Source organism: Drosophila elegans, unplaced genomic scaffold, assembly GCF_018152505.1.
Source record: "Drosophila elegans isolate 14027-0461.03 unplaced genomic scaffold, ASM1815250v1 contig_208, whole genome shotgun sequence".
In the NCBI taxonomy this organism is placed as follows: domain Eukaryota; kingdom Metazoa; phylum Arthropoda; class Insecta; order Diptera; family Drosophilidae; genus Drosophila; species Drosophila elegans.
The window spans coordinates 3,069,741-3,095,349 of NW_024545578.1; the positions used below are offsets into that span (position 1 = coordinate 3,069,741).

The window sequence follows — 25,609 nt, forward strand, 5'->3', positions numbered from 1 at the left end:
ATCAAGGAGTGGAGGTAACCCTCTGTCTCTTCAGTTTATGATTTTCCTCTTATTTCGCTAGCCGCCTGACCAAATGAGCCAATAATTTCATTGGTCGCGACTGCCAAAACCATAATCATTGAGTTGCATTGATTGGAAAATCCATTATGGGCCTCACTTTTTAGACTGCACATGCTAATGGCCATGGCTCCCTTTTTTACGAGCCACTTCCTCTGGGCAGGAACCCCGGATTATGTAACTCAAAGAAGGGGATGTCCTATGCAAACAAATCAACTGCGTTTTTATTGACTTACGCAATGATTTCCTTTTTGGATTGCCTATGGCCCAAAAACGATATCGGTGAAACACTTACCTGCAAAAGAGGAAGAAAACAGACAGATGGAATTAGTCATGTGGGTAGAAAATATATATAATACTATCTGCGGTACATATGATATGCGTGGAAATGATTAAGCAATTTCCGTTGACATGCAATTTTCCAAATGAACCACAAGAGACTAAGAGTAAGAGTGAGAAAGTGCTCGGCGATAGCGAAATATCTGCAATTGCAATCGCTCATAAATCAAGTTTGCTCAATTGAGGTTTTTACGTTGCGTTCGGTTCGTTTCGTTTCGTTTCAGTTTGCTTTATGGCGACAGATTGTGTGGCCAAGCAAATGCAGTTAATGATCAGGAATGTGGCGAAATGTGGCGAAAGGGAACCGCCGCTTTAATAGAGAGTTTCGGCTTCGAACCGTATTTATCTGGCATTTGAGCGAAATGTTTGGGAAACTCACTATCAAATCTTTTTGAGATACTCGGGTAATTAAGCTGTCGAATTCTTGGTTTGCAAAGAAATTTATTATCCTTGAAATGCATGTAATACATGTAATCAAGAGATAATGGACATACATTTAGTTGTCCTCGATTTCTTTTAACTTCCCGTATTTAATTTAATAGTTTTAAACTGCAAGAAGTTATAGTTTTATATTTCTGATTTATTAACCTTGAAATATATGTTACCATCAAAAGTTAATGGACATAAGTATAGTTTTTCTTCGTTTTGTTTTAACTTCCATTATTGAATTTAAGTAAATAATAATTGTATATTATTTTAGAGAAATCACAACGTTTTTTATTGCTTTACTGCATACACCAAAACAAAACATCTCATAAAAATTTCAGGGTAACACATTAATGTAATCTTTGGTTTTAAATTATTTTACAATCAATTAAAATATTGTAATCTTTTTGATTTGTCTAAATTATGTCTAAATTTATGTTAAAGAAAAATAAAACCCTTCGATTTGATTCCAAATTCTTTTACGGTCCTTTTAATTCTTTTAAATTGTTCATAATGTCCCATAAATGTCACTTATACTAGACTATGGTGATCCTGAACTTATGACTAAATGTATATTTAAGAAACATACAACTTTTTTGCTTTCCATCCACTTTACCACAAAAATTCCCACACCAATTATCCCGGTCTAACCATGCAGCTTCCTGGATGGGATTTTCCTTTACTTTCCCACACAACCAGCTGATGTCTCAACTCGTAATTCTCAAGGAAAACAATCCAGTGATCATCTAGCTCTACGCCTATGGGTTCCACCCCCAAACATCTCAAACACCTGCTGACCTGTGGCGCAATCTTTCCACCGATTGATGGATGGGACACTGTCAGGTAGTCAGATACTTTCTGCCACATTGGTGTGAAATTATTACGTCGGAGAGAGGAGACAGCAGCAGCTCAAAGATACCTCTTTGAGGCGTTTTTGGAGCCCACCACTTTGCGCCAAGTTCAATGGACGGTTCGTTGGCAGTCGCAAAGGGTCTCCTTTTATGTTTTGTGTTTCATTTTTATGGACAGTTAAACAATTATATTTGGTATTTACAGCAGGCCGCCAGACGACTATACGAAATATGAGATGTAAAAGATGATGCAATGCGGCAATTGACCAGCCAGTTGGGATTAAAAGGAGGAGATGCCATCAAACGGCGACAATCCGGCACTTGGCACTTTCGTTTTTCGCTTTCGCAGTAAAAAAGAAAACATTTTGTGGCCTTTTTTTTCCAGCTGGTCACGTAACGAAGCCCCTGGACAACCAACCAACCAACTGACCATTAAGAAATTCTTGAGGATTGGGTGTTGTGGATTGTGGATTGGGTATTCCGAGTTGAGCAACTGCACCCGCACCCATCCAATTGAGCTGCCACGCCTCGGCGGCATAAATCACAAGTGAGAAGTGCAGCACACAGTACAGTACAGTACAGCAGAGTGTCGGCATCGCCATTCCATGGTGTGTGCATAAATTTAATCGGGCATTTTATATCAGCACCTCGACGGCGAAACTAGAAGACAATGCGCAATCCGCAATCCGCCTAAATATAGCACGGACTACGAGTCCGTTCGTCATGCCAGATGCAATCTAAATGAGAACTGACTCCCGCCCCTCATCGACAGCACGTCCAGATCTCATGTTATGATGGGTTATAGCTAGGGGAAAAACGTATCCATATATATGCTGCATCTAGGATACTCTATCTATAATATTATTCCAGTAATATTATGACATGCTTTATGAAATATTCTAGTTTTCACGAGTTTTTTGTTTAGAATGTTTTTTTTTTGAGGATAAATAGTAACATACTCTTTATAAATTATTATCTGACAGTAAGTCATAACTCGATAAAAATGTATATATACACATTTTTTTAGAGATCTTAAGTAAAGATATGTTTTAGAACATTTAACTTTGAGAAATATAGGAGTTGAAGGACATAGTATTAACCTTAATCTGTTCATTAAAAACAATGACATTTTTTAACTCATAGAGCAATCCCTATTCACCCACCATCCTTATGGGCCTTCCCTACTTTTTTCCATCAAAACTTACGCATTTTTCATAGAATGTACCCATCGATAAAAAGAAAGCAAAGTACGTTGTAAAATTTAAAAAAAACTATCATTTACCCATGCAGCTGCTGATTTTTATTTTAATTTTTTTAAGGGCTTTACTCATGTATTTTTATGAAATCCAGTGTTTGTAGGTGCGCTATGATGTTGTTATTTCTGGTTTTGGTTTTTCTTTATGTTTACGGATCATTTGTAAAATGCTCACGTGCCACAATTTCTTGTTTGCTTTGGACAAAGTTGTGAAAAAATAAAAAAGTATTTATATATATATATGTATAATAGTGAAAAGAATGCCATAGAGAGGCACGTTTCGAGAAATTTGTTTGCCTATTTTATGTTAATTCCTATGACGGACCCTAATCCCCCGATTCCTATGGCCCATGGCCAATCCTAGACGTCTGACGAGAAAGGTGTGCCATTCGCAGTGGTTGCAAATTAATTGCCAACTTATATGCAAATATCATAATAACCATTCTTCAATTCAAATTACACGGCGTAGCAAATAAAACGATCGTATATATATTCCAGGGCTCTCTCGGCTGCTCTATGCAAATTCAATTCAATTTGATTTTTTTTTCTTTTTCTGTAAAGGAACGATGGAAAACAAGGCGCGAAGCAATTTTTCCAGCCCACGCAGTGTAATATCGAATAACAGCGCAAACGTGTTTGCATGTGAACTTGAATGAAATGCCAAGCTCGAATTGGGTTACAGACAATTGCCAGCCCGTAATTATACCAAAAACCAAACCCACAGAGCCCGAGAAACAATCCTGTCTCCATATGCCGACGGGCGGATTGATTGCTCACCCAGGTTTTATTTTCGGGATCTGAAGAGTTAATAAGCTGGCAAATTGGGGGAGAAACCTCCAAAGATTTATGGTATTTTTAACGGATGAGAACGAGGAATGGCAGCTGGAAACCAGAAATGTCAATCATTTGAATTCAAAGGAATTTGGTTTATTGGTTTTTTTTTCTTTAAAATATGCTTATACAAATTAGCCTGGATCAGACATTTAGAAATACATTATAATAGTTCCTCCAGAAAATAAGATCACCAATTAGAAACTAAACCAGATCAAAGAGCAGTTCTGCTCTATTAAAAATCATTAAGAAAGCCAGTGAAAATCAAACAAGAATGAATGTGTTAAGCTAACAAAATACGGAAGATCATTTATCATAATCAGCGGAAAACAAACAGAAATCCGTAATATTCTCCGACCTGAAGCAAATCATTAAGCCCATTATCATCTCATCTTTTGTTGATCTAAAATAGGCCAGTGTAGAATCTAGCCCAAAATAGTGGTAATAGTGCTCCAAATTTAACATTTTATAATCAAATTTGATACGTTGAATTGCTAATTTGTTTCAATTTGCGGCCTACCGCAGAATGGTGAAAGAAACAACTATTTTTCTGGTTTTTGCCGAGCTCGCCAAATCAATCAAAACCTTAGCAGTCGCACATGGAGCCAAACAATCAAAGCATTATCGCAAAAAAAATACAAAAAAAAAAAGCGAGCAGAAAAAAACCAAAAAAGAAAAGATTAATGAACAGAAATGTACATCGGTTGGTCCGACGCACATGGACTTTCACTTTCCATCGAACTCGCGCCTCAAAGAAAAGCGCTAGGGCGAAGAAATTTATAGTTTGGAAGCTATCCATCAGATACTACGATACGAGTATCTGACCTATTAAGACCCCAGAAAAAAAAACACACGCAATGCAAAACGCATTGAGATATCGTTCGTTGTCCCTGGCAATTGTTTTAATTGGATTGTTTATTGGATAAAAGAGGGGAGGGTTCTTCGGCTTTGGTTGCCATGTAAGCTCAGCGGGTTGGCCTATCTTTTTCCGACCTCGTTTTGTCTGCGAAATTGAGCCAACCCATATGCCCCCTTGTATTGGCCTAGTTCACCATATTTCATGCTCAATTTTACTCTTTCAGGGTCACTTGAAACGCAATCGAATAACTAAAAGTATTTTATTTTTTGCAACACTTTCCCAAGGTTTTCCGTATTGCCACTGATGTCGTCAGATCTGTGGATTATTTTGGGTATCCCATTTAAAATATACTTGTGCCTTTTGTTGTTTGTCCGCTTTTTCTAAATGCGTCTGTCGGTCTGTCTAGTAAATTAATGTCTAGATAGGAATTCGTTCCTAACAATTTATTAGAGACAATTTTCTAAATTTCTGTATGAAAATATTTTAAAATATTGTTGGGGTTTTCTGTTGGGAAAGAAAATAGAAAATGTTACCTATTCAACAATTTGTTTATAGAGAAAGGAATGGAAACGTTTTAGAAGTATTGGAATTCACTTGAGTTTTTAAAAGATCTCAGTAAATCCTTTAAGCTAGGAATTCTGCCACAAATTCGACCAAAATTAAACATTTTTGTATTTTTCTTTGAAAAAAGTGCTTTGTAAAATAAAATTGGTACCATTTTAAATTTTGTATGATATAAAAAACGTAAAAAGTGCCAAACAAATTACAAAGATCATTGAACTTTTCAAGAGAATTTTTCACAATTTTAATAAGACACTTTACAGCAAGAGTTTTTACAGATTCCATTAATCTTTGCGGATGTCTCATTATCCCCGACTCGATTGTTTTCTCTGTCCAGACCAGACAATTTTTCATTTTTTAACGAGCTAAAATTACGCGACATATCGTAAAGAAACCCTGATATTATATAGCTATCGAATACAGCTTGTGTGCTACCCCCAAAACAATCTGTCACAATTTATTTTAACACTTGCTCCCCCATGTCGTTACTCTGTCGCCCGAAAAACAAATTGTATTTGTTTCAGTTTTTTTTTATTTTTGGCAATTGTTTTTTTGGGATTTTCTCTGAAAACATTTCGGTGCGCGGAAGTGCGCGTGTCAGCGCGACGCCATTTAAGCCAAAAAAAAATGAATATGGCTATATAATGTATATTTAACGATTCGAAAAACAGAAGAAAATCGAGGCGGTGCATTAATATTTCAGCAGCGTTTTGAACGCGCAAATCTGTGACGCCCTCGAGTCGCCAAATCCTGACTTGCATTCAGAATCAAGACGCCGTTTGCCGTTTAATTTCCCTATATAGAAATTATAGTATCGGCAAACAGTATCGGCAGCACATATAGATATATATCCATTCACATATAGAGAATATATAAACCAGCCGGCCATCAACTAAACGGCCCATGGCCTGCATAAACAATTTGACGTCAATTCGAATGGCAAGAGAACAGAATAAATATCTGGCTTTGGAATCAAGCAAAATCAAAATAAAGCTAATGAATATATTTTCATTCTGCTTCAGGAAATAAATCAAAAAGCTTATAGCAAGAAACCATTAGAAGGGGAATTATAAGCGTCAAAGGAAGCCGGCAATTTGTTTGCTCATAGTCTGGTCAAAGAATTTACGACCTAACTATCATTGGAGCATAAAAATGCACTCAACCCTTGTAGAGAATGACTCAACCATCTGAAAACCAACCACCGATGAGCCAAAGGGCGGCTATTCGCAAAGAAAGGCAAAAAGAAAAGTATTTTGTTGGCCAACTTGCCAAGTTGCAATGGACAACATTGAAAAATAAATATGCAAAGAGCGAAAATGTTTAGCCGGTGACCCTTAAAAAGCAATATTTGACATTTGTGCTCAAAATATACATTTTACGAGTGCCGCAATGCAAAAAGACAAAGGGAAAACTCAAGGGGCAAGGCATGTGCTAGATGTCTAGAACCTTTTCTCTGCTAAATGTTATTAAAAAATTACAACTTTTTGATGAAAGAAGGCCCAAAAATAAATAAATTTTGGTATAAAATATTTTATTTATATTTAAGACCTGTGAGGAAACAAAGAAATAAGGTGAAATGTTTGGTTTCAAGAAAGACATGTCACAGGTACTAAAACATAAAGAACACCCACTTTAAGTTTGTAAAACTGAAAAATTTCCCATTCAAATCTACACAATCATCAGTTTTTGACACTTTGAGAGCTACAGGAATGATATACTACCTCCCAAACCCAAAAAACCACACGGAGAAGCCTAAACTTTCAAGAGAAATGATGTAGTGCATTGATTCATTCATATTAGACGAACGAATGAGTTTAGTTCAAATATATATATCTTATTTTTAGGGGGCCTTAATTGCCGACGAACTGATCCAATTTTAGAGAAATACTATTGGAAAAACAAACGCACGCGGGGAGGTGGAAAATTATGCCGATGATGCGGCTGCCAAATAGATACAAGTTGCTAGCACATAGAGTAGATACAGATTTCAATCCGCATCTGAATCTGAATCATGATGGACGCACACAAGTGGACCTCGACCACACCTCACCACCTCAGCTGATGTAATGCTCGTTCCAACGGATGTGCCGAAATGTTTATAAACAAATAAGGAAATTGCACGGAGAGAAAATGCATCAAAACAATTTTTAGGTATTTGACTTTGAAGAACTCATCCAACCTTATTTTGTTAAGAATTACTCATCAAACATGCAATATAACTGCCTGTTTTGTAATATGTAGAATACATTTAAATTTAGTTTTACTACAATGTCTTTTTTTAATTTTTCCTTCTCTAAGATTATTATTATTATTAGATTTACTCCTTACACTCCTTAAATTTGTTATAAAATCATATGGTGATCTTTGTTAAATGTTTTTTTCTAACTTACAGTTTTTTGTGATAACAACAACATATTTAAACGTTCCTTAAGTTTAATCCAAAATAATATACTGATTTTTGTTTGAAAAAAGTTTTTCGTATGTACTTACACTTATAGCGCGTACTGACTAGCATTTGGGTGCCGGAGCTTTATCATTCCAGAACAGAAAGTTAGCCGATATTTCTTGCGTTTCGTATGGGGTTGGCCTGTTCGCGTTTGTTTAGGCCGCTCACGTTGTCACAGAAACCGCAGGCAATATAGAGGGTTAAAGGGTCCGAGGGGCAAAAACCGAGTAAACCGAACCAAAGTATGTTAGAAAGTAAAACGCGCGAAAACAAATGCCACTATATTGATTACTGGACACAGGCACACAAAAACACACGCGTGTTTTACCGGCGAAGTTAACCGGAGTCGTTAGCCTTTATTTCTTTATTTTTCTATTTGTTGTGACAGGTCCGCTGTCTGCACTTGTGAAGGTTTTTAGCTGTTGACAATCCAATTAGCCAGTAAAGATGCCGCCGCCCTAGCAATCAGATAATGCTATAGATACTATGTATCTTGAAACGCTTCACCACCGAAAAATTGCTGAAATATCTTTGGGATTATTTCGATTATTTCGATTTAGAAACCAAAGCGATTTGGTTAAAACTTGGGATAGAAACGCGTGGAAAAGCCACCAAAGACCGCGATGGAAAGGCGGAAAAACGCGAACGGAAAACGCGATGCGAACAGGAACACAACCAAAGCAGAACTGAATGGCCAGCGGAGGAATCCAATGGCCAACAAATTCTGAGGCGACCCCTGAGTGAGAGCTTTCCTCTCACTCGACTTGGCCATAGGCGGAAAACTCAGGAAAAGTCGGATAAAATGCTATTTTTGCCCACGCCGGAAAACTACTCAAAGAGCCAAAACGCAAGATGAAGAAATCATGTGTGAACATTTCAACTGAGCATTTTGTTTACAACTATTATTTGGGCGGAGGGCGCGCCGGCATTCACCGAATGAAAGTGAAATTCTTATTAACCGGGTAAAATTGGATGGAAAATCTTAAGGAAATTTATTTTATCTGATTATTCTTGTCATTTTTCAAACTCAAATTATTTGAATATTTTTTTGTTTTGGGAAACATGTTTATAACCAATAATAAATACCTTTTTGGTAATTATTCCTAAATCTTACTAGAGGTGCCAAAAATTACCATCTTACGGTCTTTTGGTGCTCACTCTCTACCAATAGTTCACAGCTCTGATGGGTTGGTAACATGTGCCTTTATATATTTTAAAATATATAATACTCTCCATTGATCAGTTAAATTTAGTTATTTTAGGCTTTTAATCAAAATACACCAGGTTGAGATTTCGAATAAGAAAAGTTAAGTTATGTTAGTTATGGAAGTTCGAAGTTATCTATTATTTTTTTATTTGTATTATTAAATAAATAAAAATATTGTTTAGGTATAAAATAACAAAATTAATTAATATTTAAAAGCCTCGCCTATAAGTTCCTTAAATCCGCCCCTGTAAGTGTACGTACATTAAACCCAAAAATTTCAACTGTACTTCTTGTAAATGTGTTATCTTTATATATACTATGCATAGGTAACTGTAAATATTTATATCAGTTTTCACTCACCTTTTTAAAATACAGCTGGGATTTTGGGTACTTCCTCCCACTCCTGCGGACAAACAACAGCTGTTTTAAGGACTCCCAACTCCTTCTGTTTCAATATTTTGCCTTCCTTTCTTGTTGAGATAAATTTATTGACTCCCTTGTCGTTTTAAAACCGCAAAAAAACACGCATTTTTGTTTTTATTTGCCGGTGACACACACACACATACACCCACGAACTGCCAAAACAACAGTTGCATTTTGCCGGTTGGAGCAAACTTTGTTGTTGTTGTTGCCGCCAGATAATATAGGGAAATAAGTGATTTTCATAGCAAACTTACCTGTTTAAATGCTTAATACTCTTCTTTACCTTAATCAAACTTAAGATAACTATATAGTTACATTTATTTTAATAAATTACAAATATCACACGGGTTATATTTACGCGCCGCAAATTTTGTTTCTTTAATATTTTCTTGATCTCGGGAGGAAATTGGTTTACATAAATGCGTGGCGGCATAGGCTCGCCCTTTTACAACCGAAATGCACTGATTTACGATTTATGGCTTGTTAATATTAATAAACAAAAGCTAAGATTTGGCAATTGGAATTATATTTTGTTTTATTTTTTCGGCGTTGCCAGATCACTGGTGACTAAGCTATCAGCTGGAGAGCTGCCAAACTGTTTATCTAAGTATGGTGTGACCCATCATTTTTCAGTGTTGGTTAACATCGACGACACAAAAATCACATTTTGCTTGGAATACAAGAGGTTTTTTAAAATTTTCTGATTTAAATCGACTTTTTAAGTTGTTTTTAAACGGAAACGCTGCTGCAATGGCCCGCACTGAGCTTGAGAAAAAGGCAAAACGTCAAGGCAAGAAACGCAAGCACGAGGCGGCTGCAAATTCTGAAAATGCGGCATCCGACGACGAGGTGGCCAACAAAAGTCTAATTTTGGAGCCACAGGTGGAGCAACAGGCTGCTCCAACAGGTATGTTTTGTATTTAACATGAACTAGATATATGTAAAAATTTAAATACATACAGATAAACCGCACAAAAGGCGACAAAAAGGAGAAGAAGTCTTGGCTACCAAGAAACGCAGCAAAAAATCGGCGGCGTATGAGCAGGTGGCCACCAATGAAGGCGAAGAAACTCCTTTACAGAAGCCTCTGAAAAGAAAAAACCTTCAGGAATCAAGAAAACCCATTAAGGAGAAGCGCAGCAAGCAGGAAAACAATTCAGATAACGAGGAAGAAGATTCCCAGCCCACAGAAGATCAATTAAAAGAGGCAGCTCTTCCGGAAAACTCGAATGCCGTGGTCACCGTGCGCCAAAAGAAAAAACAGAAGCACCAGCAGCGCCTCGAGGCACAAAAGAACCAGAACACCAACAAAGAAGCCAAAATCAACAAGGAATACCTCTTGAAATGGAAGGAATCGCGTCAGGAGTGGAAGTTCATTAAACTCCGGCAGATTTCCATCCAACAAACCGCTTTCGATGAGGAGAAACTGGACGCAGATCTCTGGCCAACTGCTCTGGAGTATTTGGCCAGTTCCCAGGGAGCAGCGCGCTCAAAGATCAGCGAATTGGCCCAGGAGGTTATCCAGAAACTGGACAAAGAGGGCGAAAAGCTGGAGGATGAGGCTGAACGACAGAAACTTATCGAGTCCACGCGGTACCAGCGTGCCCGCGATCTTCTCCAGAGCTTCGACTAGTTGTTTATGTTAGTTGTTAATGTGTTTTTAGAGTTTAATAAAGAATCGCCTTTTTATTTTACGAAGATCATGATTAAAACTTATTTATGGTGAAGTTTAGATCATTTAGTCGAATAAATATATAAAAGTAAATTTCCTTTTTTAGATATTTATTTCTTTCTGTTGAAATAAAAACATTTTTCCGAGGTATAAACCACCCATTATTCAATCTCTTACTAAAAACTCAGAATATATTTCCTACTCTTAGAGTAAAAGTTTTATTTACAAATTAATAAGGTTGCTTTAAAACTCTACTTATATTTACATATCAACATAGGCCAACATCTTGTCCAAATGATCCACGCGCTGTTGCAGCAGCTGCTGCTCCTCCTCCTTGAGTTTCAGCTTGTCCAGTTGGTCCGATTTCAAAAGGAAATGCTGCAGGAAAAGTCTAACACTCTGTTTAAATTGCTGAAGCTTTGAGTTCTTGGCGACTCTTTCGAATGTCTGATAGACTTCCCGCTCGTCGGGCGATAAAAGCAACCTGACCATTACTTCTTTCATAAAGTAAAAGCTGAGTTTGTCCAGCTGCATGAAGTCCACCACTTTTAAAACAGAAAGCTGCAAGCCAGCTGCTAGGATTACTTGTTGAAGAAAGCTGGCGAGATTACGAATCTGCGGTTTCGAGAGCTTTTCAATGTCGTTAATCCTGTCCCAACTGGCGAACTGGAAAGCCAGTTGATACTTCCTATTAAATTGGCAGAACTTGAGGGCCAGATGGGCGTAGTAGGGATTTGCTCGCTTCTCGTTGAGGGCACAATGTATGATCACATAGGCCACTGCCCGCTGATCTTTCAAAGCCAAATGGAGGATCTTCTCAAAGGCATCCACATAATCAGCGGCACTCATGATGATGCAGAAGATATTCCTCCTTTCGGCAGTATTCATCTGCTGCTTTTTGGCCAGCTCCAGTAGCTGATCAGCAAATCCACCATTCGCAGATTTAGCTGAGTTCTTATCCTGTTTCTGTTTGGCCGAACCCATCTCGTCGAGATTTCCCGTCCAGGCAGAGCCCACAATCCACCACTTGCCCACTTTGTCAGCCCGCAGGAGATCCTCTAGCGTAATGTTTAAGGTTACCACATAGCGATCGTTTTTCAGCATGGCCTTCAGACGCTTTCGTAGATTCTCCGCCAGCTCTGGATCATATTGAGGCAGCTTTTGCATATTATTGTTTTTGACAGCGTTCAGGATGTCCACCATGAAACGCAGTCGAGGATTCTCCTTGAGTTCCAGTGGTGCGCTGGCAATCTGCGATTGAACTCTCTGCATCATGGTCTTGAAAGCCAGTGGATCATCCTTGCGCAGGCGAAAACCAATGGATTGGAATATCAGCAAAAGACACTCCACGCTCTTCTCGCAAAGCTGATCTGACAATTTGCCAATAAGCTCCATTAGCAAACTCAGCTCGAAAATCTTAAAGAGGTACATGTAGCAGAGAACTAGCACTAGGTTGTTCAACTGCTTGTCTTCAACTTCCAAGTTATTAATATCCTTGACATAACCATCGAATAGCTCCACAAATGTCTGCAGAAAGTGAGCACCGATCTCGCTGCCTATTTGGGCATGCAGATAGGCCAATAGAACCATGTGTTCCTGCACCATTCGCTCATTGGTCCGCGTGGCTCCCAGCAAGGCTTCCTGGAGTAACTTCGTCAGGGTCTCATTCATGTTGTAGCGGGAGTTCTTCATGTATAAAGCCTCTATGCCAGCGGCAATCTTGTGAAGATTGGCCTCGGACAATCGATTGAGCAGACCTTTGCATTGTTTAAGCAGTCGAGCCAGTATCTCGGCCTGCTTTTCGCTGGTTCCTGCACTGGCGGCCATCAAAGCACGCTGATGTGGTGGTATGTACTTTTGGCCGGCAGCAGAGGCTTCCTTCTCCACGGGATCAGGCAAAATGTTGCCCTCGGCATCGCGTTTTCGTCCATAGATGTCTTCTTTAACTGGGAATTGAGAAGAAGGTTAAGTGATTACTCAGAAACCCTATGATATACTCACTTTTGGTATTCTCTTCTTCGTCTTCGGACTCTTCATAGCTTTGTTCTTCATCTCCACTGGGGTCCTCATCATCCTCTGAAGCACTTGGATCCTCTGGGAAGTCATCATTTTGATCTTCCTGCTCCTCCTCATCGCTCCACATGCCCGCCTCCTCCTTTTCCTGCTGCTCCTTCAGCCGTTTCTTCCTCTCCTGCTTTTCCTCCCACTTCAGCTTCTCCTCCTCGTCATCCAGCACAAAGTCTAGCAGGTAATCCAAGCCATCGTTGAACATTTTCCTCACCAGACGGTTTTTATCCTTGGATTTGTTGAGTTTAAGCTTCTTTTCCAGCTTGTTGATCTCGCGATCTTCCTCCTCGTTCTCGATTCGCAATTGCTTGAGACGCTGCTTTTTGGACTTGGTTGTGATTTCTTTCTGCTGGCGTAACTCCTTTCTCCTGACCATTTCCTCATCCTGTCTTTGGATGGCTCCGCCTGGGATTTTCTTGACGTTTTTACCAAGAGGTTCGAAAACTTCCACCTTTGCCATGCTTTTGGGCATCAGGGCATCCACTTCGGGATCAGTGAAATCCGAATCCAAGGACTCATCATCATCGCTGTCGATTTCGCCGGATAAAAGTTGTTCCTTGGGAATTTCATCTGGATTTATTTTTGGTTTTTTGCTCTTGCTTTTCTTCTTCTTGTTTTTGCCTTGTAGCGACTGCGCTGCCAACGCCTCTGCCGCCGCAGCCACGCGCTGAGCTCCATTTACTTTGCCGGCATGATAAAGTCGTTTATTCTGTTTTTTAACCTCGGACTTTTGCTTCCTCTGCTCCTTGCGGGTCAAGGGCTTCTTTTTGGCCTCTTTTTTCTTTATTTTAACCATGTTGGTTGAGAATCTCAAGCAATTTCAGTCAAATCACATTTAAAAATTGTTGTGATTGGAGCAACAGCTGTTTTTGGACTAGTGTTGGACAAGCCACGTGCTTTGCCATAAGCGTAGGTAGAAATTATTTTAAAAGGGGTCTAGTTATTAAAGCACCTGAATAATATACACACTTAAATTTTGTTAATTAAATCATATATTGTACTTGTTAAATCTTAAATTTTTATTATAATACTATTTCAGATAAATTGTTATCTTGCCTAATACAAAAATAAATAAACTGTTTCCAGCGATTTCGACATACATATCTTCTTGAAATCCAATCATATTTTTTGATTTATTTCTTGCTCTTTTATGAGTTCCAATTTAATTGGGGGGGTTATACAAACACGATCCCCTTTTTGCTCCACCCATGTCCCGCATGAAACCTTTGGCCTTTTTTAGTGCATTTTGTAAAAGGCACAACAATTAATTTAATTTCGGAAATCTTGAATAAAAACCGGTGTTCCTAATCCATCATGTCCACCAGGTGGTATCCCATCTACCAGCGCGGTAATCCGCAACTCCGGGTTTTCCTCCCCAACTTCTGGATGAAATTGATTCGTCCCACGGAGGAGCAGCCCCCAAATGTGGTCACCTTTTCGGTTTCAATGGAAATGACCAAATACGATGTGCGTAGCTACCTGGAGAAGATCTACAAACTGCCAGTGGTGGATGTGCGAACTCGTATTGCCCTGGGCGAAACCAAAAAGGATCAAACCTATGGCTATATCACCAAGAAAGATGATGTGAAACTGGCTTATGTAACATTGGTATGGAAATCTGGATTCCTAATGAGATTTTATTATATTAATATCGTATATTATAGCCCAGGGAAGAGTCGTTTGTCTTCCCCGATTTCTTCTCGGAAAAGGCTGAAAAACAGGCCAAAGAAGAGAAGTCACTTGATGACTCCAAGGAAGGTTTCCGCCGGTTTCTGGACAGGAATAAGAAAAGGCCCGGCACTCCAGGCTGGTTTTCCATTTAGTTTTTAAGTCTATAGCCTAAGTTTCTTTGTTGTTTCAACGGGTAAATAAACATTTATTTCGAAAGTCCGAATAATTTAAAGCTGGGCTTTGTTTACAAGGAGTTATCCTCTAATATTTGGGTGATTCAGATCCTATTTTGCCTGCTTGACGGCGGCGGCAATCCAGGCACGAATTTTGTCCTCATCCTGGAGGCCCACCATGCGCTGCACCTCCTTGCCATTTTGCATGATTAGCAGGACGGGAACGGCGGCCACATCGTAGTCCAAAGCCAGTTCGCTGTGCTCATCTATATCCACTTTGGCCAATTTTATGGAGCCCGCCTGTTCGCCCACAATACTCTCGATTCTGGGTGTCAACAGCTTGCAGGGATTGCACCATCTGTGGGGATTTCAATTATAACAATTAATTGCTGATTACTTAAGTAAAATATAATCCAAAGTACGTTGCAAAAAAGTCCACAATCACGGGCTGCTGGCTGTTCTTCACTTTCTTGTCGAAATCCTCGGCACTTTGTACTTTGAAGATCTCCTGGCGCCGCGAGGAAACTGACAATTGGCGGATTTGTTGACCACTGACCAAGCGGCGCGTTGTATGTCCCAAAATATTAATCATTTGTCGCTGCATGGCTTATTTTCCTCGTTTTTTGGTATGCCAAATCTTTTTAAGAATTGATTGCAAAATAATGACAAGAGAATCACAACAACAACAAGACGGTGGGGAGTTGCCAGACAAAGTGATTGCAGGTGATGCCACCTCGGGTGTGGCAATACTTTTAAGGGAACTGTTATTATTAAACTCACGGCTAATTGCAGTCACGAGTTTAAAAATAAGATAAAAATAAATAAATGTATTACTTAAAAATGGAACTTAAATCTTTCAATTACATTTTATTTAAGCTTAAATACACTACTTGGTCATGTTTTTTTTAATAAAGGTAAGTCCTTGATTTCCTTAACTATCTAAAACTGGATAAGAGGTCTAGCGTGCAACATGCGGTCTGGTAACAAGAGCCCGGGTAAAAACAAAACGTTTCCTAAATGTTGGTTATATATATGTATTTTATTGTCAAATGGAAGAAAAACATATAATATTTTGGTGCCCTTACATAATAGTCTCCTTTTTTTCATTTGATTTCCTTTAGTACTCCATTTTCCTAATCCAGATATTTCCTGACCTTTTGCTTGAGTTCGGAGCAATCAGGAAAGGAGCACTGCTTCTCCTTACAGTTTAGGACGTGGGAGCACTTGATGATTATTAAGATTCTGCATGCCTGGCATCTCCCAGTTCTCTTGAGTTGGCATTGCTTATAGTGCCGAATGTAGCGTTTCATCCTGTTGCACTTAGTCAGAATGCAGTTGTCAAAGGAGCATTGAATGGCTTCTATGAAATGCGGAAGGTGGATGGACTGAGCTTGAATGGACGCAATTCGTGCCCTACGAAAACAGTCCTCGAACGCGTGACTTATCCCGTTTACCATTGTTTTTAAATCTGATAGAAACTAAAAAGCAAATATAACATATTTATATTAAAATATCATTAAAGCGCACATTTATTTCAAACAGTTTGTTTTGTACAAAAAAAGTTAATTAAAATAAAAAAAATATGGTTTTTACCTGATTTGAAAAAGAGAGAACACAAATTGCAAATGTCCTGTCTCTATACTGTAGATACATAGACTGATCGTTAGACCAGAGTTCACCAACTTATTTCTTCAAAAGAACTGGTTCCGTGACTCCAAGGTATAAGGAGAACAGATCACCATTTATTTATTTATTTACCTTTTAATACCGAACCAAATTAATTTGCTTAAGTTATTGCTTATCAACATTATTATTTAATATTCGCTAGTAAAGCCAATTATTATTTTAATTTTAGCTGACTGACTGTTTTTTCTTACAATGCGATTAATTGCGATGAATCTTGGAACTTTTTTATTTTCAATTTTTTAAAGATGCTAAATAAATATCAAGTAAGCAGTGACAGTTCCCGTTATGTCCTGTGACGAGCTATGTGGCAACTCTGTTTTTCAAATTTTCACCTTTTTCGAGGTGTGCACACACTGATTCGAGGTGGCTGCCACTTTTTTTTGTGAACTGCATATTTTTGTTTTGTCGTAATAAATATCACAAGTTCTCGGTTAAAATTCAAGTGTTAGAGGCGCCCTGAGGGTCTGTAAAAAAAACGAGTAATTAGTTGGCGTGATTAAAAAGCGGAGAGTATCGATTGGAATATCAGGAAAGCCCAAGCCAATTAGTTAAGTTGCCCAGTGCAAATTGCGCAAATGGCTGATGGAACTTTTGACTGCCAAACTGGGTTAAATTGAAGGACTGCAAGGATTCCAAGGATCAAAAATGGATGACCTCTCGGGCGACATATGCCGCGTGTGCCGCTGTGAGGCACAGTCGGATAGGCCACTGTTTTACCCATGCATTTGCACGGGATCGATCAAGTACATCCACCAGGATTGCCTGATGCAATGGATGCGCTACTCGCACAAGGAGTACTGCGAACTGTGTGGCTACCGCTTCAGTTTCCAGCCCATCTATGCCCCGGACATGCCGCGTGTCCTGCCGCTAAAGGATGTCCTGGTGGGACTCATGTCCGCCGTTTTGGAGGGCGCCCGCTGCTGGCTCCACTACTCCCTGGTGGGCATGGCGTGGTTTGGAGTCGTCCCCCTGTCCGCTTATAGGACCTATCGGTATCTATTCCGGGCCAGCTCCTTCGACATGATACTCACGCTGCCCTTCGACATCTTCTCCATGGAAAACCTGGCTGCGGACGCCTTTCGCGGCTGCTTTGTGGTCACCTGCACGTTGCTATCGTTTATAGGATTGGTCTGGCTGCGGGAGCAGATCCTACACGGCGGTGGACCCGATTGGCTGGAGCGCGATGATGCCCCACTGCAGGCAGCGGCGGCAGCAGCTAATCCTGCCCAGGCTCCCGTTGCAGAGGTAGCAGCTCCTCCTCTGCCCCAGGATGACAACAACAATGGCAATGATGCACCGCAGGATGTGCCCATGGACAATGAGGCACCTGCTCCGGCGGACAACGAGGATGCAGCTGCCCAGGAAGCGGCTCCAGCTGCAGCAGTTCCAGCACCCGCTGTAGATGCCGATGCGGATGAGCAGAATTGGAATCCCATGGAATGGGATCGTGCTGCCGAGGAGCTCACCTGGGAACGCCTGCTGGGCCTAGATGGCTCCCTGGTTTTCCTCGAGCACGTCTTCTGGATCATCTCGCTGAACACCATGTTCATCTTTACCTTCGCCTTTTGCCCCTACTGCGTGGGCAACTTTATCCTGAGCTCCATGGATCTTCTCCAGCCGGAGAAGCCATTGCTACACTTCCATGGCCTGATAACCACTCTGTTTGGCTACTGCTGCATTGGCCTGACCCTGGTGGTGCTGCACTTCTTCGCCAGAGTTTTCCGATTGCGACGGGTTTGCTGGTTCATTGGTTTATGCTATATTGTGGTGAAGGTATCGCTACTTTCCGTCGTGGAGATTGGAGTACTCCCGCTGATTTGCGGCTGGTGGCTGGACATCTGTTCATTGCCCTTACTGGATGCCAGTTTGAAGGATCGCAAGGCCAGCTTTAAAGCCGCTCCGGGCACCTCACTCTTCGTCCACTGGATGTTTGGCATGGTCTACGTTTATTACTTTGCTGCTTTCATCTCGCTGTTAAGGGAAGTTCTGCGGCCCGGTGTGCTCTGGATCTTCCGCAATGTCAACGATCCGGACTTTAGTCCCATTCAGGAAATGATCCATGTTCCAATTGTGCGGCATATCCGTCGCCTGGTCGCCTCGGCCATGATCTTTGGCTTCGCCGTGCTCTTGATGCTCTGGCTGCCCATCAGGATTTTACAAGTGGCCTGGCCCAATTTCTTGCCCTATGCTCTGAGTGGCGATGCGGAGGTCAACGACCTCAGTCTGCAGTTGCTGCTTTTGCAGGTGAGTTATTTGGATTGGTACTCTTATTTATTATAGGGTCATAACTTTGTAATGCAGTAAAGTTATTGATCATCATGACTAGACTGACCGTTTGCAAGATCAGTTTAAAAGCTAAATACTTAAAGCATTTTAAATTATATTATATTTTATTATACTTAAATAAACACGAGACACATTTCCCTTTTTAGATCGTTTTACCCGGCTTCTTTGAGCAAACTCAAACGCGCATTTGGCTAAAGGGATTACTACGCATCTGGTGCACTGCGGTGGCCTGGTTGCTGGGCATTCGAAGCTATCTGTTGCCGGCTCCCGAGCCAGAGCCCGAGAATCCCGCCGCCGGCGAGGAAGGAGTGGAGAATGCTGGCAATCAGGGGGAAGATAATGAGGGGAGCCGCTGCTGCTGCTGCTGCACCACCACCGCCGCCGCCTCCACCGCCACCACCGGTGGAACCAGCGCCTCCACCGCGAAACCTGGCCGCTGCCCATCAGGCCATGATGCAACGGGATGCACCCGTGGGATTCCAGCCGTACGAGAAGCCCTCTTGGTTTGCCTTCCGTTTGTGCGCCCTGCTTTCCCTTATGTGTTTATCCATTGTGTGTGCTGCCATGCTGACGCTCACCGTTCCCGTCTACATTGGTCGCCGGCTGATGATGCTCTGGACTGGTCAGCCGGGTGAGAAGGCAGCCGGAGCAGCAGTAGCAGAAGCAGCCGCAGCAGCAGCAGGCGGAGGAGTTGTAGTAGCGCAGAATCTAGCTCCAATCGATGCGGAAGGAGCCAGGAAAAACGAGCGATTGCTGCGCTCCCATGAACTCTACACCGCTGAGATTGGTGGCTACCTGTGCTGGATTGTCTGCCGTGGAGTGGCCGTGGTGGTCACCTTGCTGCCCCAAGGACGAGCGGCTATTGTGAGCAAACTGAAGCACTGGGCACGAGTGGCTTTGCAATATGCCCTGCCAGTTCTAACACTCCTGGGAATCTTTGTGCTGGTTCCCCTACTCTTTGGCTTACTACTCGAATTGGTGGTGGTCATACCGCTACGCGTGCCATTGCGCAAGACACCCATCCACTTTCTGTGGCAGGATTGGGCGCTGGGAGTGCTGTACAGCAAGATAGCCATCGCCTTGACTCTAATGGGTCCGGATTGGCATTTGAAAAGGGCTCTGGAACGCGCCTATATGGATGGATTGCGCGACTTCGACTTGAAGTTTGTGATGCGCGACTTGGCCGTGCCGGTGGTCACCACTTTTGGCCTGGCTCTGGCCGGTCCCTATGTCCTCGCACACATGGTGTTCCCCATTTTCCTGGCCGACGCCTTTGTGCGGCATGTCGTCGCTCGGCTCGTCTATCCGGTCAGCTTCATTGTGGTGGGCAGCATCTACTTCGTTCTGTTCCAGATCGAGCAGCTGAAGAAGCTCTATCTGTCCATCAAGGTGGATAAGTATCTGGTGGGTCAGCGGCTCGTGAACTACGAGCACCGCAAGAAGCAGCAGCAGCAGCAACAGCAGCAGCAGCAGGAGGAGGAGGAGCAGCAGCGCGCTGCGCGGGAGCTGAAGGAGCACCAGGAGCGGGATCGGGAGCGGGAACGGGAGCAGCTGGCCCAGGAACAGGAGTTGGCCGAACTTCTGTAACGAGATCAGGTGCGAATGTGGGATTATTAGTTTTAAAGATTATAAAATCAGTTGTTTCATGTAGGTTTTTATGATATTAGTGAATTGTTTTATACGGGCTTTAAGGTTATTAGTCATCAATTTCTTTAAAGCAAGTCTAATAGTTGATGATTTTAGAAAGCTTAGCCACTTCTTAATTCGATCAGATTATTATATTATGTTCTTAAAAATCTTCTTTAAAATGTGAAAATTGTGTGGAAAGTAGTTTTAATAGGCAATAGGCAAAAATAAAAAAGAACTTATTAAAACATGATTGGGTTTTTAAGAGTAAATGAACGCTAACTCAAAAAAATTTTGTTCCCTTATATTAAGGACATTTTTATTTAAAAGTACTAGCAATTTCTTAATTATCTTATTTTAACCTTCAAAATTTCATTAAAATTGTTTTTCAATTTAAAGTTCGCAATTTTTAACTTTGATCATATTTTAAAGTAATTCTGTCTTATTTTGTTCTTCAAAATTTGTTAAACCTTTTTTTTCAAGTGATTGCAATTCCTTACTTCGATGGTAGTGAATTTTAATTTTGGCTTACTTTGAAACAAATTATGAAAATTGTTAGAAAGGACATTTTGGCAAATTTTTAAAGATTTTTCCATCGTACAAATAAAATAAAATATATGTTATATAAGTTATAAGTTATCTTACTTCAAACTTAGTTTTTTTAATTCAAGAGTTATAAGAATCATATTCAATAATTTTAGCTCATATGTTAAAAAATCTCCAATTTCTATTTAAAGATTTTTATTTCAACCCGACAAGGAGGAGGCGGACGCAACGAGAAGCTGTTATCTCTGCTTTTTCATCGTAAAGCTGCTCCTGCTGCTGATGTATCTCTGTTTTAGTCTCTGTTGCCCTGCCAAACCAGAGGATTTGAAAATTTTCGAGTGAAATATACCTATTATGTTCTAGCTTCGGCCTTTTCACCCACTTTAGTTAACTTTCGTTATATGATTAATGTGTTAGCCACAATTGTTGTTAAATCCTTTAAACCCCCTTACCACTTATAGAACTTAAGTTGTATGATATTTTAAGACAGCCAGACATAAAGCCCCGCCACGCCCCCTGATTTTACATAAATAATCTTTGGGTAGCGTTTAAACCTTGTATTAGAGCCATATGCAAAAATTATATATTTGAGAATTGTCAACCGAGCTAAAACTTCAGAAAACCCAGAAATAAACCAAATCCAACTTGGTAAAGTGGTGAAAATTTACGGATAGTGGAAATAAAACAAAAAAAACATTTTCGAGGTAGCTTTACGAACTGTAAAAATTATATATGTATACATTATAAATATAACTGATTTAAAATTAATTAATAAATTTAAATTTAATCTTCAAGAGGAAATTTAAAGCTCTTTAATTGGGGAACTTTACTGGAAGTATTTTTGTTCTTTTAAAGCAGAAATTAATTTAAGTTTTATTTATGTCGTTCGTTTCTCGACTTTAAGACGCGAATTCTTAAGCTTCATAATCAAATGTTTATTTTTAAATGGAAAAATACTTTTAAAAAACTACATAAACAAGCCGAGCTATGCTTTCGAAACCATATAAATTCCATACAGAATCCGTGATAAATATGTAACTGCAAAATAATTATTGAAGCGCATGCAACGGATTCAGACATCTGTTGTGCCAAGTCGAAAAGCACAAGAAACATAAACAGACAATTAATCAACGTCCAAACATATTAAATGAAGCACCATAATATAAGTGGAGTCAATGGATGAGCGGTGCGCTCAAGTGAGCTAATCATTGAATTTATTGCGAGTTGTGAGTTTGTTGTGAGGGGCGATGTCAATCATACGCCCTGTGTGCCAGCAGCAATTGACAGACACGAGTCTCGCCCACGGGGCGTATGAGGAATGACCAGTCAGTCAGTTGTTAGTGAAGTGGATGTGGATCCAGGATGTTGCCCCAAAAATTCCTTATCACAAAAAAAAAATGAAATAGCTCAAAAGTTGTTTATTCCGCCTGCAAAACTTTTCGGCTGTTGCGAATTTGTTGCTGCGGCAAATAGAAAAGTTTTCAATGTTTGTAACTTAAATTGTTTTGTGGTTTGACATGGCCACGACTGTTTCATCGCAAAGTGGCTTATGTGCCTTGGCTATTAAAATGTATGGCAGGTCCTCGGTCCTCATCCTCATCCCCCTATCATCTTTATTCCCCTCCATGAGTTTACCAAATTAAACACTTACCAAAAAGTTGCAGAGGGTCGAGAGTCGCTGAGATAAACAAATAATGAAATGAAATCAAATAATTTGCATTATGTCAAAGTTGAAAGTTGCTGAAACATTTTACTTGCCAGCGCGTGCTTAAGTAGAGGGCAAAACCGAATGGGAATAAATCTACAAATGCGGGGTATTCGGCATTTATAAAGTTGACAAAACTTTGGAGCGTGTTGGAGTGACCCATCGCAATAGTGCCCATCCATCTCACAGATTTCCTCCAACGAAGTGTTTACATTGCAGTTCATTGAACCAAATGTTAAATACAAGCCTTTCAAACAGAATAAATTTTAATCAAATAGCACCATCGATTGGTATTGAAGTGCTATGCGCATATAAACTATGTTTACTACAAGTTTGTAAAGCAGACAACATTTTAATTAAACAACTTGTAATTGGTACTGAATTACTCGTTTCAAGGGGATTTTTCAAAAGACCTATGCGCAATGTAAATATATTTTCCGACAAACCGTGGAATTTTACTGGACAAATTATTAAGGAATATTTTGTATGAAAATTTGAGATTTCTTGCGCATGAAATAAAATGTATTTTTGTTATTTTAGTTTTACATTTTTCATTAAGGCGTTCAAACACAATTGTTTTGCCATTAAGATTTCTTATAATCTTTAAAGCAACATAACTTAAACTCTGAAATAAAATATAAATTATTTAAATCGTTATATATTTATTAATTAATTTTTTAACAATATATTTCAATTTTCTTGTCTTTAAGTTTTATTTAATTGTTATTAAGATTATTTATTATGTTTTTGGATATATTGTTGTAACATTTTTGTTTTTGTATGTTAAATTATGTAAGTAATAATTTTCTTCGTGTGTAGATTGAAATATCTCAAGATGCATAATTTACAGCCTAAGGAAATAGTTCATTAAGCCGAATAGCTGATTGATGAAATACTTTTAACTGGATTTCCAACTATGCAAGTGCATTGCGGTACGAATGGGTATGTACTATATTTTACATGCACAAACCACCTCCGTAAATCGATAATCATCTCCAACTTTTCGTGTCAGAGGGCCATAAACAGCATCCAAGTAATTCAACACATTCTGACGTCTGATGGGGATCAAAACAATGCACTTTTATGACTCTATTAAAAGGCCATAAAAATATATATTACAAGTTGATGGCATGTGGTCCAGTTCGCTTGCTGTAAGCGGATTTCTGGCTTAAAGTTGTTGTCACATTAATGCTATTTTCTTCGAGGTGTGGGCACAAATTCCTAAAGGACCACAGTAAATGCCACAAAATGCCAGCAGCCAGACAAATAACGTTTTGAAAATGTTCAATGGTTGGCAAACAGAACTCTCGCCACTCCAGCGGAAAACACACAACACTTGCCAACTGCTGCCTATCAGTTTATTTAGCATTTAATCTGAATAATTAAACCGTCTCGCTTTCACTTTCCATCCCGTATCTCTGTTTTACCAATATGCTAAAGGGGGAATAATATTTGATTACTTTCAATAATGTCGGCATTAAATGTCGAGCTGTGGCTAATTTGAAATGTGGTTGTGCTGCAAATTGCGTTACTGATTTTCATTTATTTTGGCTCTTGGTTTATAGTAGTTTTTAATTTCCAAGAAAGGCATTTAATTGGCACTATATTTACAGGTCAATAATAAGAATAAAATAGTTTTTATTACAATTCGTTGACTTGCTAAAATAAATATTAAACTATAAAAGAAAATGTATTCTTCCAGTAATTTCCAGTAAAATTTCATACTTTTTTTTTATATTATCTATTTTTAATTTTTGATGATTTTCAAAAACTTGAAAACTGATTTCAGATTTTAATGGGTCTAAAGGCCTGAGTTTTTCTTTAACTTTCTAAGTCTTTGCCAACTCAAAGTTTTCCTATAAATAAAGTATTCTTTATGTCTTATATTTATCGACGTCAATCTTTTCAATGGTGTAAGTTACAATGCATACTTTATTACTTTAACTTCCAGTCATTATGATTATTTATTTATGATGACTTTGGCCTCTCACCCTAAATTGCACTCGGATTTCCGGGGATACATTTTAATTACCACTCTCAAGTTATCAAGTTTATTTTCCTGCCACCCACATGGGTACATTAGGCAAATGCAAAAGGTTGAAGGAAAAAATGTATAAACAGATGAAGATGTCAGTCACTCTTGTCAACAAGTCTTGTCAAAAGGCATTCTTTATGTTTCCCGCTTTTTCATCTTGAACTCTGTGCTTTGTTGCTGTTGAAAATTAACAACTTCATATGTCAGCCGTGATAGCTTCATACCCTCCTGAAGGGTACCTTCATATATACACTGATAAAGAATGGAATAATAAAAATATACATTTGTCTATTGAATCCAAAATTTCATATTTTGAGTCTAAATTAATTATAAAATCAAAATATTAAATTCAATGATTGTCAAATTGTAAAAGCTTATAGAATTAAAATTATTAATGTCTAAAAAGTAATTTAAATTTTTGAATTAATATGTAAAATAATGATTTCATAAAGCATATTTATTATTTTACATGCTTTGAGTTCAATATGTTTCAAAATTAAACAATACTTTATAACTTTTAATTGTTAATATCTATTCCGAAAATATTATTAAAAAATTACTTACAAAAGATTTAATATTTAAATAATGGTTTGATATTTATCAAATAAAAAAAATTTAAGTGAGTAGAAATACTTGGATTAAATAGATTTTTTTTTTTAATAGTGTATAAACTGAGGGAGCGGCTTATGCGGCTTTATCATTTGTCGCGCATTACGGGGCGTATGCGTAATGTGCCAAGGCGAGGACTTTAAGCGGAGCTCATTTGCATGAATTGTTCCGCAGTTTGTTATTATTGTGCTGGTTGCTGTTGTTGTTGCTTCCGCTTGAGGCTCTTATCAAGCATAACCAACACTTCATAAATTGTCTAAAATTAGCCATAAAACAAA

At 39.2% G+C, this 25,609-nt stretch overlaps 5 protein-coding genes across 5 annotated transcripts; 3 read left to right on the forward strand and 2 right to left on the reverse strand.

The window, feature by feature from the left end:
* Positions 1–9,900: 9,900 nt before the first annotated feature.
* On the forward strand, positions 9,901–10,953 carry LOC108145711 (uncharacterized protein C7orf50 homolog). The gene is made up of 2 exons (XM_017271272.2): positions 9,901–10,162; positions 10,218–10,953. The coding sequence occupies exons 1-2, from the start codon at positions 10,006–10,008 to the stop codon at positions 10,886–10,888; spliced, it is 828 nt and encodes a 275-aa protein (XP_017126761.1). The 5' UTR covers positions 9,901–10,005; the 3' UTR covers positions 10,889–10,953.
* Positions 10,954–11,121: 168 nt separating this feature from the next.
* LOC108146504 (nucleolar MIF4G domain-containing protein 1 homolog) lies at positions 11,122–13,871 on the reverse strand. Its single transcript, XM_017272541.2, has 2 exons — positions 12,929–13,871; positions 11,122–12,873 (listed from the first exon to the last, which is right to left on the reverse strand). The coding sequence occupies exons 1-2, from the start codon at positions 13,788–13,790 to the stop codon at positions 11,189–11,191; spliced, it is 2,547 nt and encodes an 848-aa protein (XP_017128030.1). The 5' UTR covers positions 13,791–13,871; the 3' UTR covers positions 11,122–11,188.
* A 346-nt stretch (positions 13,872–14,217) lies between these two features.
* On the forward strand, positions 14,218–14,897 carry LOC108145658 (39S ribosomal protein L23, mitochondrial). The gene is made up of 2 exons (XM_017271210.2): positions 14,218–14,602; positions 14,659–14,897. The coding sequence occupies exons 1-2, from the start codon at positions 14,309–14,311 to the stop codon at positions 14,815–14,817; spliced, it is 453 nt and encodes a 150-aa protein (XP_017126699.1). The 5' UTR covers positions 14,218–14,308; the 3' UTR covers positions 14,818–14,897.
* Positions 14,843–15,542, reverse strand: LOC108145659 (thioredoxin, mitochondrial). Its single transcript, XM_017271211.2, has 2 exons — positions 15,261–15,542; positions 14,843–15,196 (listed from the first exon to the last, which is right to left on the reverse strand). The coding sequence occupies exons 1-2, from the start codon at positions 15,440–15,442 to the stop codon at positions 14,950–14,952; spliced, it is 429 nt and encodes a 142-aa protein (XP_017126700.1). The 5' UTR covers positions 15,443–15,542; the 3' UTR covers positions 14,843–14,949.
* A 1,323-nt stretch (positions 15,543–16,865) lies between these two features.
* Positions 16,866–21,635, forward strand: LOC108146274 (E3 ubiquitin-protein ligase MARCHF6). The gene is given in 4 exon segments (XM_017272214.2): positions 16,866–18,768; positions 18,957–19,156; positions 19,158–20,406; positions 21,174–21,635. Coding segments are annotated over 3 exon segments (3,039 nt in total). The 5' UTR covers positions 16,866–17,169; the 3' UTR covers positions 20,398–20,406; positions 21,174–21,635.
* Positions 21,636–25,609: the final 3,974 nt, after the last annotated feature.